The sequence below is a fragment of the Sebastes umbrosus genome, chromosome 11, assembly GCF_015220745.1.
Source record: "Sebastes umbrosus isolate fSebUmb1 chromosome 11, fSebUmb1.pri, whole genome shotgun sequence".
Lineage (NCBI taxonomy): Eukaryota > Metazoa > Chordata > Actinopteri > Perciformes > Sebastidae > Sebastes > Sebastes umbrosus.
Window position 1 is genome coordinate 14,190,113 of NC_051279.1, and position 16,507 is coordinate 14,206,619.

Sequence of the window (16,507 nt, forward strand, 5' to 3'; positions counted from 1 at the left end):
TGGTAAAATATAAATTTTAAAGGGAGAGTTTAATAATGTTGGGAGTCCTTGAAAGGCAGAAATCAAAGCGTTAAGTATTAAAAATATCCATCTATCACATCCATTTATTTCTAACATGCTTATCCTGTGTAGGGTCAGGAGCACTGGAACCTGTCCCAGCACAAATTGGGTGAAAAGTATTAAAAATAAACTCATAATAAATTTCAGTTAGGGTGAAATCCATTCACTTTTGTGGTGAAACATGCAGAGCCGGGTTACAACGCTGAGTTGGACATCAAGTTCAAGAGTTTTTCAATGACTTTAAAGGTTTCATTTGTGGAAATTCAGATGTTTTTGGTTAAGATTAAAGAAGTCACATTCAAAATTACACAATATAGAGGCCTCATTTTGACCGAAGTTGCTACCAAGTCAAGTGAAAAAGGTGAAATTGTTTCTAAACTGATGCTAAATCAACATTTTTGAACTGGAGGATGTTTAAATATCAGGACAGACGGAGGTCCAGAAAGGTAAATTTGGGTGCCATATTTAAAGGCCCTGACACACCGAGTCGACAGTCGGCCGCCAGCCAATTTCGAGCCGTCAGTGAGTGTCTGTCGGCTTAGTTTTCCGGTGTGTCCCCCACCGTTGGCTCTAGTCTGCCCGTATCGGTGGCTTTTTGGCTGATTCAGCACGTTGAATCGCCAGTGGAGCCAATCGGTGAGAGAAATCACTCTTATTGGCTGTTCAGCTTAAGCGAATCAGTGCAGGAGAAAGTGGAAACGGAAGTAAGGAAAGCAAGCCAATGAGTAAAGTCAAGAGGACACATTTTCATCTTCATCACATCTGATCATTCCAATACACAGATATTTTCACAGCGACATGGCCAACTGGAATGAAGCTAAGTGGTGAGTGATGTGAAAATGTTCGGCAAACGCTGCTTTATTTCATGTACGTATCATAACAACAGCTTGTATATCCGCCGTCCTCGGTCTTCCTGTTTCCTTTTTGAATGAGGAATACAGACGACAGCTCCCTGCTGGTAGGGAGAGTTATATCATCTCACGGAGGCGCAGGACGTAGGTGGTAATCATCCGTTGGCTTAAGTATTTGCGGTGTGTTTGAGTGCAACTTTTTGGCCAAGACACAGGCGACGTGAGGCGACGCAACAGTCGGCCTTCATCGCCGCTAGTTCTTTGATGTTGATTTTGTGTGTCCGAGCCTTAAATGTTTAAAAAACATCAAGCACTTTCAAAGTCATTCATTCAAAGTCAAAGTCATTCATTCAAGGCCTCATTTCATAAAATTTTCTCAAATCTAAGTCTTCAATAAGTCTCAAGGTCTATGGGACCCTGAGCACAGCACTAAGGTTAGCAGACTGACCAATGACGGCGTAACCTCCCGGCAGGATGCGGTAGACTATCCCATCAAACAGGATTCCATTTGGGAAAAGAGTGGCCATGATCTCCCCTACGAGGCGGCCGAAAGCAGCTCCTTGAGGAGAGAGATAAGACACGCTGGTAAAGACAAATTGAACTGAAGCTCAGCAGGCGATACTGCGCTCGCATTACAAAATCCTCTTACCTAATATGAACACTGGCATAAAGGCGCCCGAGGGGATGGGCATCGTGGTGGAAACTGCTGACATCCAGAACTGGCACACAAAAACAGGATCAAGGTGGGATCGAGACCAGTCCCAGAGGTTTTCCATGCTATCATATCACATATACAGTTTATTTAAAGGCAACACGACTACTGCAGACAGCAAGAGGGAAAGATACCTTCATGACGCAGAAGAGGAGGAGGATGACAAAGACGCTAACGTGAGGATGAATCCACGCAGAGGAGCTACCCAGGCCGGGCGGAAGAGAGTCTGAGATTTTGGTCCAGGTGAAATTATCAAACAGGGAGTTGATGCACTCTCTGGGCATCAGCTGCCAGAAGGGACAGACACAGATTTTCACATTATTGTTTTCAAAAATGCAGCTGTGTGCACATCGCATCCTATAATAAAACATAAATCAAGTAAAACCACACAGCCAAAACAATGAATAAAAGTCAGACTCAAACCCAAAGAGTGTCTATTTGCACCCAGGTGAGAATAGTTACACGGTAGCTATTCGGCTATTTACATCCGCTAAGAGTAGTAGTAATATAAAGAGCGACAAAGTACATGAGAGGAGTAGGTTTTGGTGGATGAATGGGTCAAACTCAGGATTACCACCCTAGAAACCAGGGTTCGAGTCACGTGAGACCTATTATTTTCTGTTTTCAAAATTATTATTTTCAGTTTTCAGCTGCAGTTTGGTTAGGTTTAGGCACCAAAACTATTTGGTTAGGTTTAGGAAAAATATACATACAGTAAATATACACATACAGTATATAATGTATGCCCGGGTCGGGTGCAAAAAGCATTGTTGGCTACTGACAACTGGTTGCTCATAGCATCTGCATAAATAAAATTTGCTCTTGGGCTCTGTTAACAAAAACGTGCAATGTCTGCACAATGCCCAAGTCTTATCATGGTAGCGAATAGCTTGATATTTATTCTGGCATCATGTTGGCGAAAATGTTGTCTTACGTAAACAAACACGTACATAAACATGACGGGCAATGTCGAGGTCAGCAAAAATTATTGAGGTCATGTCTATATATGGTACGATAAATTATAAAAAAATATATCATAAATATTAATGAACACACATGAAAAAGAAGTCAGAGAGTGTGAGAGTGATGCGGTCTAACCTCTCCAGCCATAAACTGTCCAAATCCGGGTGGAAATGTTAAGGTGGCGATAATCAGCGTCACTGCACCTGGATAGATCAGCCGACTGGACGTACACACAAACACAAACACAAACACAAACACAGTCATTAGCAGGAATGTATTCTTAGACACTAACAACATGGCAAAATAAGTGATGCTTGCAACAGAAACTGAGGGTGTACCGCCACTGATTGTACGGCTCTCCTGGCGCCGCTGCTCGCCTCTCTCTAATGGCGGAGACTAATGTTCCCTGACTGTTGAGTCTCAGAGGATAAGTGAATCTCCACATTGAGTGAATAACTGGCTGAAAGGTTGTTAAGGCTTTGCTGCTGTCCTGGCCAGTGTTGTGAGACTGATGAGTTCGGAGAGTGGAGCTGAGATACATTAAGAGGAATTGGATTTGAATGCGCAAATGGTTTGAGTTCATGGGAACAGCGTCTGCTACCAGAATCACTGTGGTTTAAGAGCCGAGTGCCACATTAATCCACAGCAGCAGGGAGCGCATGGCCCTGTTTGTGCGTGTGTGTGCGTGTGTTTGTGTGTGTTGGGATCTCACTGTTTGGTTAGGAAGCGTGTGAGCGCTGTCGGTCTCCTCATGAAGAGAACCACCTGTCTGTTCAGGTAGACGAAGAACGCCCCCATGAAGCCACACGAGATCCTGAAACATGAGAAAAAACATATTCTTCCTGTTCCCCCTGCACATCAACCATTAGATACTCTCTGGATATGCACTGGGGAGAATACATTGGTATGACTATTTCTATATACACACTCTTGTATTCACCCTATTATTGCAAATGCAGGCAGCTCCTGCAGGTCAAAGGGGAAATCCATCCGGAAGTTCGTTTTGAAGAGAGCTGTGATTGTGACTGAGAGAAAAATAAATGCAACATAGAAAAATTATAAACATCAAAAAAACATGTGATCCAAATCTCCTATTTCTGTGCTCAATATCTAAAGCTTTAGTTTCATTTATCTGCACAAGAAGAGGAAAAATTACTTTTACCTAAATATTATTAAACAATATTCACAATGTCAAAACATGAAAATAATATAATTATAGGTTTAAATATTTTTAAAATCAATTTTGTTTGAACCGGAAAATATTGATATAAGAAGATGAACTTTGATAATGGACCTCTGCTTGAAAGATGTTTGGGAAGATGAATATTAAATGACTCTCTGGTTTGAGTGAGAGTTGTGAATTTGTTTTAATATAAAACATCTGAAAGACTTTCCTCTGTGAGTTGAATCTGGTATATAAAACTTAATATTCAGAAATATTATAGAATATAATATTCTATGGTGCTGCTGGATTGTGAATAGACTGCAGGTGATGACTTGAAACATTTCTGGTTTATCTAAAGAAGCAAATATTACTTAGCTGTCATATTCAGCTACTTTCCATAAAATGCCAGTTCAGCAGTCTTTTACAACAGTGTGTGTGTGTGTGTGTGTGTGTGTGTGTGTGTGTGTATGCGTGTGTGTGTGTGTGTGTGTGTGTGTGTGCTCTGCTTCTCACCAGCATCCTTGTTCCAGACAGAGAGCACCCTGAATATGAAGGCGCTGAATGTGGCGGCAAAATATCCTCGCCAGTAATTCCTCACCGCAAAGTAGGTAGACGTGACCTCAATACTGAACAACACCCCTGGTGGTGGTGAGGGGTGGGAGAGAGAGAGAGAGAGAGAGAGGGGAGGAAGGACAGAGGGAGAGGAGGGATTAAAAGAGGAGAGGAAAAATGAGGATGGATAGTGTGAGAAATGAGAGAAACAAGGAAGAGGGAGACAGAAATTAGTTAAATAAGCAGAATGAGTCCAAAAACACTTAAAGCCGAGGGTGTAATTATACACAACAGGAGAACCACAGGGAGCGAACACACACACACACACACACACACACACACACACACACACACACACACACATACACAGACACTCCGACACACACACAGGGACATAATCAGCGTGACAAGTAATAAAATAAACATCAGAAACATAATTGTGAGCAAGACGAAAATAGCTGAACGGAAGACGAGCGTGGAAATAATTATATTTAAGGCCTAACAATATGTCATTAGTGTATTTGTTCTTTCTATGGCGATTAAAAACTAGGTTAATAATACTATTTTTTGGCTTATGTTCGTATATTGAAGGATATTTTGTAGACTTTTGTGCATTGACAGATATTGAGTAGAGCTGCAACTAACAATTATTATCAATTAATCTGCCAATTATTTTCAGGATTAATCAATTAACCCTCATCCTACCAACGGGGGACCCCAGAGGTCTACTTTTGTCATATATCTCACATGTGCTTTATTCTATTATTGCAATTTTTCATGACTTTGTCAATCAATTTGTTCGACTTCATATTGTTTTCTGTTTCTGTTTTATTGTTTTCTGTCTGTTCTGTAATTAGTGCTTTCTGAAAACACCAATGTATTGCGGTCCTAGGGGACCCCAGTCTAAAGCACCCAGTCTATGCAGTTTCAATAGATAAAATAGAATACATAGATAACATGTTTGCCATGGGTCCTAATTGAAAGTATCACACACTATCAGGATGGTAGGGCCACTCTGTCAGTCATTTTGAAGGAGACAAAAAACGATTTCCTCATGAGCTCTGTCTATATTTGTTTTACTAAATATGCTAAATTAAGGGGCTGCACGGTGTTGCAGTTGTTAGCACTGTCGCCTCACAGCAAGAAGGTCGCAGGTTCAAACCAGGGGCCCTTCTGTATGGCGTTAACATGTTCTCCCCGTGTTAGCGTGGGTTTTCTCCGGGTTCTCCGGTTTCCTCCCACAGTCCAAAGACATGCAGGTTCATTGTTGACTCTAAATAGCCCGTAGGTGTGAATGTGAGCATGAACGGTTGTCTGTCTCTATGTGTCAGCCCTGTGACAGTCTGGCGACCTGTCCACCAAGTAGGGGTTAGATTAATGGTTGTAAACTGTTATCATTTTCCTATAGTAGGGATTAAATGCACCTGCTGCTAATTAATGTGATGCTCAGTCGAGGCTCGTTATTGTTGTTTGATTAGTACAAATATTGAACAAATACTGTTTTCAACACCTTATTTTGGCTTATGTTATTTTTTGCCCTTATCTTAAATAGACGCAGCTGATATATTGATGACTTACTTTGGACATTCTGGTATCAGAGTAAATGTCAGCAAATAAGTGACAAGAAATTGCATTACAGAAATACAGAATATATGTGTGAAGTAATTTATAAAGCATAAGTATCGCCATTAGAGTTTTCTCCACCAGAGAGCACTAACAAATTATTTTTCAACTGTAAAACGTCCTGGTTCAGTATTTATCTTGGTCACAAAGGAACGAATAATTAAAAATGTATGGGATGCTCATCAAAAAAGTTTGTCTATGTTATGCCTTTATGTAAATAAATGATTATTAGCTGATATAACCTTATGAATTGGGCCGCATGTTGTCTTGAGATAAGCAGATCTTTGCCTCAATAAAATACAAAATTCTAAATTAAATTAGGAAATATCTTAACAAAGAATAAGTAAACAAGACTAAGAATCTGCCAACTTTTGATACTGGCTTGTTTTCGATACCCTGTGCTACTGACACATTTCAGTACAGTATTGATTAGTAGTACAAGGGGATGTTTGGTGATTTGGTTGTATGAGGCAGTGTGCAAGTTGTACAGTACCTCCAAGTGGAGTGCCGAAACAGCATCCCACCCCCACGGCACAGCCAACAGTCAGAATATCTGTGTAACCATAAGGGTTCTACTGACACAGAAAACAGAGAGGGAGAAAACAAGAGGGAAATAAAGAGTTGAGAGAGACAATGAGGGATGAAAGGCGTAAGATGATGAAGGGGGAAAGTGAAAGTGACGAGGAACGAGAGCGCAGACAGGAAGACAGGAGAGTGAGTTGGAGAAAGAGAGAATAAATGATCAAGGTGGAGAGGACAGCACGGGGAGCCACGGGGAGAGAATTGACAGAGGGGAGGCAAAATGGAATAAAGTGAATAAATAATGCTCCCTGGAGTGTGGTTAAAAAAAAGTGATAAAGAAAAGGAAGAAAACACATCAAGAGAATATAAAGCAGAGGACGCACATGCCATCAAGAGTAATCAGACTTAGAGGACGCAATTAAGCAATCAGGAAACAAACCAAGTGGTCACATCCTCCTTAGAGACAAATCCCTGCAACTGATTGCAGACCACAAATCAATGGCAGCAGGAATGAAATATTTCCATTGATTATTTATGACCTTGACTTATTAGGTTCTATGTAACTTTTTAAAAAAATCACAATTTGAGTTAGAGAGTGTCTTTTATGATCAATTCTTTTAGAAGAATATATATATTTTTAATCTGTGATTTACCGAAAAGGGGTTGGGACGCAGAAAAATCCTGATGACAGAAAGAACCGTATGATTCAAGACTCACGTTGGACGCTGGCCTGAGGTCAGCTTCAAGGGAATAGTTTGGGAAATACATTTATTTGTTTTCCTGTCAAGAATTAGATGACAAGATTGATAGGCCCAACGTCACAATATTTAGCTATCGCCAGGGGTAACACTTTATAGCAACCCTCATTAATAAATGGTAAATTAATAGTTTATCAAACTTCAGTTAAAAGTTATTTTACTGTTAATTTAACAAACAATTAAATGATAATTAATAATGTTTACTAATTATTAGTAATGCTATAATTTACGTCATTTTAAGAGTTTATTGTTGCACACATTATAAAATTGTATTTATTATATTAAGTATTTATTAACGATTACCAAATGATTTGTAAACCTTTAAGAAATCGTTTGTAAACTTTACATAGATAGATATTTTTAACACTTTGTTAATGGTTAATATTTGGTTTGTAAACTACCTATAAATATTATTTGGATGGCTATTATAAAGTTGCAATTGATGATTATAATACCTTGTTAAATGGTTAATAAATACTTTGTAAAGCATCTATAAATATTATTTAGATATATAGTTAATAGTTTATCAATGATTAATAATTGGTTTGTGGTTCATCCATCTATGTAATGTTTATATATGTTTTACAAATAATATTTTAAATGTTTAAAATAATTTGGTAATCATTAACAAATACTTATAGTATATCAAATGTTATCATGTGTGTAACAATTAACTGTTAATAAATAGTTTACTAATGAAATCAGAATGTATATGTTAACATCTCTTAACAGCTATGATACAATATATAATTTATAAATTCTGTATTTCATATTACACAAAATAATGATAAAATATATTACTAATACTTAGTAAAAAATATTAATTATAATTGAATTATATATTTAATTTAATTATATTGAATTATATAAATAATTGTTAAAAAGTTTAATTAACTATCAATTTCATTAATGATATAAAGTGCTACCAAAAAGAGTTAACCAGCACCTCTAAAGCTCACTAAATCATAAATTATAACTAAGTATTTTAATGCATCTAAAAACAGAAATGTAAAATCTCTATGTTGTGGTTTTACTGTGCTGGAACTCTAGTCCACGTCTCTAGGCAACAGGTCTCTGCTGCCTAGCAACCTCACAGCCTAGCCTTTAATAGACAAAATTAGCTCTTCTTGTTGTGTGACATATTTATAGTGAATCATTAACGAGTGAATGCAGATACAAACCTTGTACAGCTGAATTGATTCTACTAGTGTTTTATGATAATAATATTATAGATGTAAGTGCCAGCGATGGTGGCTTTGCAGCCATGTTTCCAGCAGTTTGTTGACACTTTGTATTTCCAAATGGGAGATATTATAATTGTCAGAATCCCTTATACTGTATCTCCAACTCTCGGAGGCTGACGTGAACATTTCCCCCACATGACTACACATAATAACTTTACAGATAATTATAATTATCTGAACAATATGAAATTAATGCAGTCTTAAAGTGGCAGTAGGCAGTATATGTTTGGCATCATTGGGCAAAAATTCCATAATAACCTTTCAGCATATTGTAATTCAAGTACTCTGAGAGATAACTAGACTTCTGCGCCTCCTCATGGCTCTGTTTTCAGGCTTTAAAAACATCTAGCCCGTGACGGGAGACTTTGACCAATCACAGGTCAGTTCATTGAGAGAGCGTTCCTATTGGCTGTGCCCCGGTCATGTGACCGGTACTTGGCGTTCCTTCACCAGATTTCACAATGGCTGCGTCGGCGTCACAAATTTTCTCATTTTACAGCTAAACCGTGCACTACAAGATGATTCTGAAAACATTTGAGGCGAGAAATAGGCATTAACGTAACATAATATTGATTCATGTTTGATCAGCGCTGCCTAGTTTGACCATTTGATCGGAGTTCGCGAGTGATTGACAGCCGGCTCTCATAGACGGCAGCTGGACAGCAGACCACAGATCAGCTCTTACTGCTTGTTTTCCTACGGTCTGTGAAATCTTGCAGATGCCGTTAGGAGCACCGGAGAACACAGAGGCACATGATTTTTGTTTCATGTACTACTGTCTTTTTTTTAATCATATTTGCTCCAATCTCGCCTACTTCAGCTTTAACTCATTAGAGAGCTTTAATAAAGGTGCTGGTAGGTGGATTTATTACCACCTATTGCCAGGCTAACTGCTTTCCTCCTGATTTCAGTCTTTATGCTAAGCTAAGTGCTTGCCGGCTCTAGTTTGGGATTTAGGAAAGCAAATACAATAAGTGTATTTCCCACAATGTTGAACTATTCCTTTAAAATAGACAGAACTACCCAACCCCAGGCTCAGCAACAGTATTACTGACAGTATTACTGACATTACTGACAGGCTAATCTGCATGTTTAAATATTCATTCAGTTTTATTCATCACTTAATAATGCAGGGCACTGGTCTGAGGTCAGATTTAACCTCCACGTTTGTGTTGCTGAGGTTATAAAGGAGGATAAAGCTGACCGTAGACCTGTGCCTGAGCAAGTCTGGGAGGGTGGTTAGAGAGAGGAGGGCTGGACTTGCCTCCCACGGGGGCAGCGAAACAGGTGGCCACTCCCACGGCACACGCACACACCAACAGGTCCTGGTTATGGGTGCCATTCTGGGGTTAAGGGTCACAGACGAGCAGGGATGAATGAGAAAGCCGAGGGGAGGTGGAGATAGAGAGAGCAGGGAAAGAGGGAGACAGGGATATGGGAGGTCACTGTTAATACACATGCCAGACATTACCATCACACTATTAATACAGAGAGACACAAACACAGACGAGGTGCGAGGGGGCGAGCCAAAACAAAGCCACAAGAGAAACAGGGAGGGGAGGGGCGTGAGATGGGCGGGACGGAGACAGATGGGAGAGGACAACAGGCGCAGGGTTCCCACTTTCTCTTCATCATCAAAATTCAAGGCCCTTTCAATGTACTTCAAGGACTCAAACACTATAGAGATATCATTTGTAATTATAAAATGATAGTAGACTCATTTACAAAGCGTTGCTGGAACAGAAGAACCATGTATGATATTCTCAAGGTCATCCAATGATTTTCAAAAAAACAGTAAGAGTCTGCAGCCACGCTGGCAGCTCTGTGAGACTGTAGTACATAGCAGTGGTGCTTTGAGCTAAATGTTAACATCAGCATGCTAACCTGTTGATGATTAGCAGCTCTGTGGTTGCAATTTTCATCATCTTAGTTGAGTTTAAAATAGCAAAGCAAATGCTGATGCTAAAACTCTGTGAATCGAAATAGAGAGGCAAAGTCCCCACTCTTCCGGTGGACCACTACGGGACCTTATTTCAAAAAATATATGAACGGTAGTCAACGGTGAGATACAGATATTTTTTTAATCCTGTTTGAATTGCGTCACGAATCACACATATTTTGTATAAGACGGTGAAAATACGTAATTATAAAGACTCCACACCCAAAAGTCGCGTGAGTGACGTCTCTCTCACTGAAATTACGATGCCTGTGTGTTTTGTACTGGGATGTTCTCACACCAGCAACGGGTCTCGCTCGTTCTTTCGCTTCCTGGCTAATAAAAAGACCAGGAGTCGCTGGATAAAACACATCAGATAAGATAACGTTTCATTTGTGTGTGGAGCATAGCTGAGTTAGATAGCTAGCTAGTGTTGGCGACGTATATTGTGCAACGTATTTTGTTTCACACAAAACTAAATGATACTACAACAAACAGCGACTTTCTTGACTTGCAAAATTATGTTTTAAATTGACAAACATCATATGTGTGATTCATAGCGCAATTCAAACAGGATCAAAAAAATATTTATCTCTCTCCGTTGACTACTGTACATAGTTTTTCCGAAATAAGGTCCCAAGGGCGGAGTTTTGAGGGCCCGTGGGAACCCTGTAATTACACCACCAACAACAACAACAACAACAACGAAGCAAGTTAACATTGGATAACTATATGTCACATCTTCATTAAGTGCATTAACTGTGGTTAGTAAGGACATGAGGCTTGTGAGTAATGTAGTCCGTTTTGGTCAGGGCCTCGGCTTACCTCATAGACTCCAGAGAAGATGGACATGAATCGACTCAGCACTGCGGCACAGATACTGGCGATGTGGACGAAAGGACCCTGGAGGTGACACGTGATGACACAGATGAGCGACACGTAATGTTACATACACAGACACTGGCTATTGTCTGTAAAACAGGGAGTGTACACTGGGACATGTTGTATCAGAACAGATAAATCACTGTATAATTGCTGGATGTGACAGTCGCCCTGCTACTGTAATGAGGAAAATGAATGTGCTCCTTTGCTGAGGAATAATTTGCTTCAATCCTGTGAGAGGAGGGCGAGAGGAAAAAACATGACAGGATGATTTATTATCCTCCAAGCTTGGATGAAGAGCAGATAGAACGAAGGAGAAAGAAAACAAAATGTGATGGTAGTGATGCTGGATCAATGGATGGTGATAGATACAGAGAAAAACAGATAATAAAGAGATGAAAAGGGGGGTTTGTTTACCTCTTTGCCCACTGGCATCCCACTGCCCAGGCCAGCAGTCAGCCCGACGACTTTAGCTACGAAGGCTTTGAGGGTCAAATACTCCTTCAGGACTACACCTCTTAGGATGGTTTTCAGCTCAGGAATACCAGAACCTGAAAAACACAAAGAGAGGAAGATGAGAGATTAAAGGGTGGTGGGTGCAGTAAATAAAGAAAAAGTGGTCCTAATGCCACTATCCTACAACAGGAAAAGACAAAAGCAGGTGCATAGAGGAAACAAACAGGTGCTGGGAGAGGATAAGAGAAGCTGACAGGTGATGGAGAGCTTACCGATGGCCTGCGGGGAAACCAGGTGACAAAAGAGCGAGGCGAACATGACAAGGATCATGGGATAGGAAACCCAGGCGAGGTACTGGAGTGGCACATTGCCCTTAAGCTCCCCATGCATCCACTTATAGGCTGAAAAACAACAGAGACACAAAGAGAAAAGTGCATTACAGACAGGAGTATAAATGGAATAATTACAGACAAAATCTTGTGTTAATAAACTGCAGATTTGACAGTAATTATCTCTATGGCCTTGGCCTGTGGTACCTTGCAGGCTCTTGGCGCTGGCGTAGTCCATGCTCCAGCTGACCAGAGCCATAGTCAGCCCCAGAAGAACCAGGAATATCCAGTCTTCCCCCATCTTGGTCACTATGTACCGCCGCACACGAGCGAAACAATCTGGGACAGAGAGATCAAATTAATGATTCACCTCGAACCCATTTATCACTTGATTTAATTACTGACAGTTAGTTATTGTAACACTGGGAGTCATTCAGTGTGAATTTGGCTACAGTGATGAGTTCATCAGAACAGAGCATGTAATGTCAGTACAGAGTGGTCTGAACAGTTTGTGCTTTTTTGACATTTACAAATGGATATGTGTGCATTCTTTGGGAGAAGTTTCTTCTAAGTAAAACCATAGACTGTATAGAAGAAGTGAACGTAATCACCGTGACGTCACTTTTTGGTTTGTGGACTGCTGTTTCGAAGCCTCAAGTTCTGCATTTTGGCCGCTGCCATCTTAGTATTTGGCATGTTGTTTCTTGGCAACCAGAAGTGACACGAGAGGGTGGAGCTCAGTACGTAAAAAAAAACTTTTCTCATACCATCTGTGCCGCAGCACCTCTTTTCATCCTCTGTCTGAAACGCTCTGTTTGAGCCCCCCAGTCTGCTCTGATTGGTCAGCTGGCCCACTCTGTTGTGATTCGTCAACCGAACCAAACTCCTAGGACTACTCTCCAGCTCCGCTGTTACTAGCTTTGTTTGAGGGCATACCAAACTAGCTGCTAGGCAGGTATTATGCAAATGGGTTACTTGGTGACATCATCATGATACGAAAGAAAAGGTGGGACTTCAAGCGAGGTGTTTCAGGCCTTTCAGGAGCAGTGTTTCTGTGGGGGAGAGTAACCTCGGCTTTGACTTTGTAACTTTGCAGACCTTTTACATGCACAAAGAACTATATAACACACTAAGGGGAAGGGAAAAAAGCACAAAAGCATAATAGGTCCTCTTTAAAACAGAAATCACTGGCTAGTACATTGGTAGTGGAGAGATATATGGGTTTAAATCATTAACGGAGGTAAAAGCCCCCTTGTATGGGTCAACCTCAAAAATTCTGGATCCTACTCTCCCATCCACTAAAATCACGTCTTTTGTTAGACTTCCCTGTCTTTGACTTTCAAACTTCCCCCAGTTAATAATACAGGCCTTGTTGTCTAGAAGGTCAATATTTTGATACTGAATATGTGCCTCTGCAGAGAGCAAATTACTTAAGTGGTATCAGTTGAGTAATTTTCTCACACTTGACAAAGTTCAACCAGAGCGACAACAGACATTATCGAACGCCTCCACAGGCTTTTTAGTACTCCCTGTGACAAATCAGTGGAGTGCCCCTTTAGGTATACCTGTATAATGTAATTCAATCCATCTTCAAACAAGGTACCAGTAACTCAATGTGTTCATGGCGTGGGTAACAAAATAGCATGAACACCAGAGTTGAATCAACTTCTATCTGACAGTGTCAACATAAATGAGACAACATATAATGTCAGGTTTGCATTAGACTTTACACAATATTAGGTTCATCTTTTAGTAATTAACAACAGCAAGTACTCATGCTAAAGGCCAGCCCATTTCCAGAGTGTTAACTTACTGGTGCATTAATATAGATGAGGAACTAAACAATGTTTTATTGTTGTTGTTGTCGTTGTCAAGGCAGGGTTGTAATTACCACTGAGGACACTGAGGTCAGTGGTGAAGGATGTATTCAGAGCAGTAGACGTAGCAATACAACACTGTGAAAATACTCTATTAAAAGTAAAAGTTCTGCATTGACAATGCAGCAAAAAGTAAGTGAGTATTATCAGGAAAAATAAGTATTGAAAGTAAAAGTACACAATGCAGAAAATGGCCCAATGTGAGTTATATTATTAAAATATAATTTGATTATTATTGGTCAAGCATTAATGTACCTGTTGGTGGGTGGTTAAATCTATAACAATGCATCATATTCGTATAAACGTATAATATGTTTTATGTAAAATCTCAATCTGAGAAGTGACTTTAGCCGTCAAATAAATGGAGTGGAGTGAAAAGTACATTATTTCCCTCTGAAATGTAGTGGAGTATAAACTAACATGAAATAAAAAATACTCAAGGAAAGTACAAGTACCTTAAATTTAGAGTACTTGAGTAAATGTACTTGTTACATGTTATATTCCGAATCTGACTGAGGTCATGTCAACTGTTGTTCTTTCTACTCTACAATTAAAATACATGCTGGGAATTTTATATACAGACTTCAGTATGTTTTAGACTCAACACATTCAAATTTGATTACTTTTAAACTGACAAAAATACATACTTTTCCAAAATAATTTTATTCCTGCAGGCTTTGAAACAGCATTTAGAGCTTTGCGTTGGGGAATCAAATTTACAGAAAATGTAATTGAACATTTGAATGATGAATACAATATGAAAAATCCAAACAACACATTTTAGAGACTTTTTTTTTTAGGTATGGGTGGGGTATATTTAGGCACTGGTTCTCAACCAGGGGTCCTTGAGGGAGTTCCAGGGGGTCCCCAAAAAAATGGGGAATAGTTTATTTTCACTATTTAATTAATTATTGAAATGAGCCCAATGTGATTAGGAGTCATAGGAGTGACTATTCTGATCATATGTTTCATTTTCTCCACAGTTAACTGTAGTGTACAACTGTTGCATTGTGGTCTTAATCATATCTAACAACCAAAATCTTTTCAGATGGAGGTCCCTGAAGCGAAATCTTATCAATGGGGGTCTGTGACCTAATGTGTATCAATTAAAGGGTCCTTGACACGAAAAAGGTTCAGAACCACTAACGGACTCATGACCTCAATATGTCTAAAGACTAAGTCCAACGGCCTAATGTTCTGTGTGGCAGCCTAATTAAACTAAAGCAGTGCATCATATTTTATGAGCTCATCATCGTGTTGCATGTAAAATCATAATGTGCAAAGTAACCAGTAACTGAAGCCATCAGATAAATGCTGCTCTCTCTAGACGGTGCTTTGATAGAAGTTTCACAAAAAAGAAGAACTGAAGTGCCAGTACCTCTAAATTGTATTCAGTGAAGGTATTTTGTTGATTTCCACCTCTGTTTCCACATGAGGTGTCATAAAGCATGACCATGGAAGCTATCACCACAGCTTGCATCTTTATAGAAAACTATTTGTAAAGTGTTTGAATGTGTGTGTTTGAACAGTAATCGTTCCTGCTGGGTCACCTTGGCATTTGGAGTAGGGGCGAGGCTTCTGGGTGGAAGAGGCGTGGCTGTGATAGGACTCCAGGGACGCAGGGTGCTGATGGTGCTGATGCCGCCGGCCGTGCCCCCTGCGGCCGGCGGTGTTTTGCCCTGCCCGTCTCTTGCATTGTCTCTCTGTCAGCAAACGGGCAGCCTCCCGTCTGGCAAAGCTTCCCAGTTGCTCCCTGTACTCACCGTACAGCTGAAACAGAGGGGAAACACTGACAATCACTATGACACAAATAAAGTCACGTATTTCTTGGCTGTCTCGGGACTGCAGAGAAGGAAAACAAGATGCAAGATATAAGAGAGGAGGTGGAGAAGGGAAAAGAAGAGTGAAGAAGAGAAGGAGAAATACCCCCTGACAACTGAGACTTGGAAGAAGGATAAAACTAGATCCAGTGCGAGGAGTCTTGAGATAACGAGAAAGAGATGGGGAATGTGCGGCGTGTGTGTAAGGGATACACACCAACCTGAATACCCTGGCAGACAGAAATAGACAAAACGGGCATAGAGATCGGAAAAACCCCTCCCTGAGAGGAGGCAGGGGCTGGAGAGGAGCCAGAGGAGATCCTGGAAGAGAGGAGGGCATTCCACATCTTCCCCTTCCGACTATGTGTGCGCTTTACACCTACAACCACACACACACAATGACACACACACACGCACTTGGTGGGATACATAACACGTTATAATCCAGTGCGATCAGTTTGCACTGCACTCGTTAAAACCACAGAAGCTGTAAAATACTGCAGATCCAGGTGTAGCTGCGTCCTGCAACTGAAACCTACAGATCACATGCATCCCACCTCACAGCAGAGCAAGGAGCTAAATCATAAGGAGGGCTGGCTGCCACACATTACTGTCTCATGTTCACACAGGAAAGGAGAGCTGACACATCCAACCATGAGGCACAGGACCAGATTACCAGAACGAAAGTTTAGCCAAGTGCCCATAACTACATCCAACAATAATAAAATAAAAGTTGTCTCACCTGATTTTAAAATAT

At 40.3% G+C, this 16,507-nt stretch overlaps 1 protein-coding gene across 2 annotated transcripts in view; it reads right to left on the reverse strand.

Annotated features, from left to right (window-relative positions):
* The window catches only part of clcn1b (chloride channel, voltage-sensitive 1b), a 35,075-nt gene that overhangs the window by 5,153 nt on the left and 13,415 nt on the right, over positions 1-16,507 (reverse strand). For both annotated transcript variants that reach the window (XM_037784300.1, XM_037784299.1), the window contains exons 2-14: positions 15,481-15,700; positions 12,261-12,392; positions 11,997-12,125; positions 11,686-11,819; positions 11,212-11,289; positions 6,420-6,498; positions 4,265-4,390; positions 3,527-3,611; positions 3,299-3,400; positions 2,722-2,806; positions 1,758-1,910; positions 1,561-1,630; positions 1,360-1,470 (exon numbers count right to left, since the gene is read on the reverse strand). In XM_037784300.1, the coding sequence (XP_037640228.1) occupies positions 1,360-1,470; positions 1,561-1,630; positions 1,758-1,910; positions 2,722-2,806; positions 3,299-3,400; positions 3,527-3,611; positions 4,265-4,390; positions 6,420-6,498; positions 11,212-11,289; positions 11,686-11,819; positions 11,997-12,125; positions 12,261-12,392; positions 15,481-15,700 (1,504 nt within the window). The remainder of the gene's footprint in view (positions 1-1,359; positions 1,471-1,560; positions 1,631-1,757; positions 1,911-2,721; positions 2,807-3,298; positions 3,401-3,526; positions 3,612-4,264; positions 4,391-6,419; positions 6,499-11,211; positions 11,290-11,685; positions 11,820-11,996; positions 12,126-12,260; positions 12,393-15,480; positions 15,701-16,507) is intronic.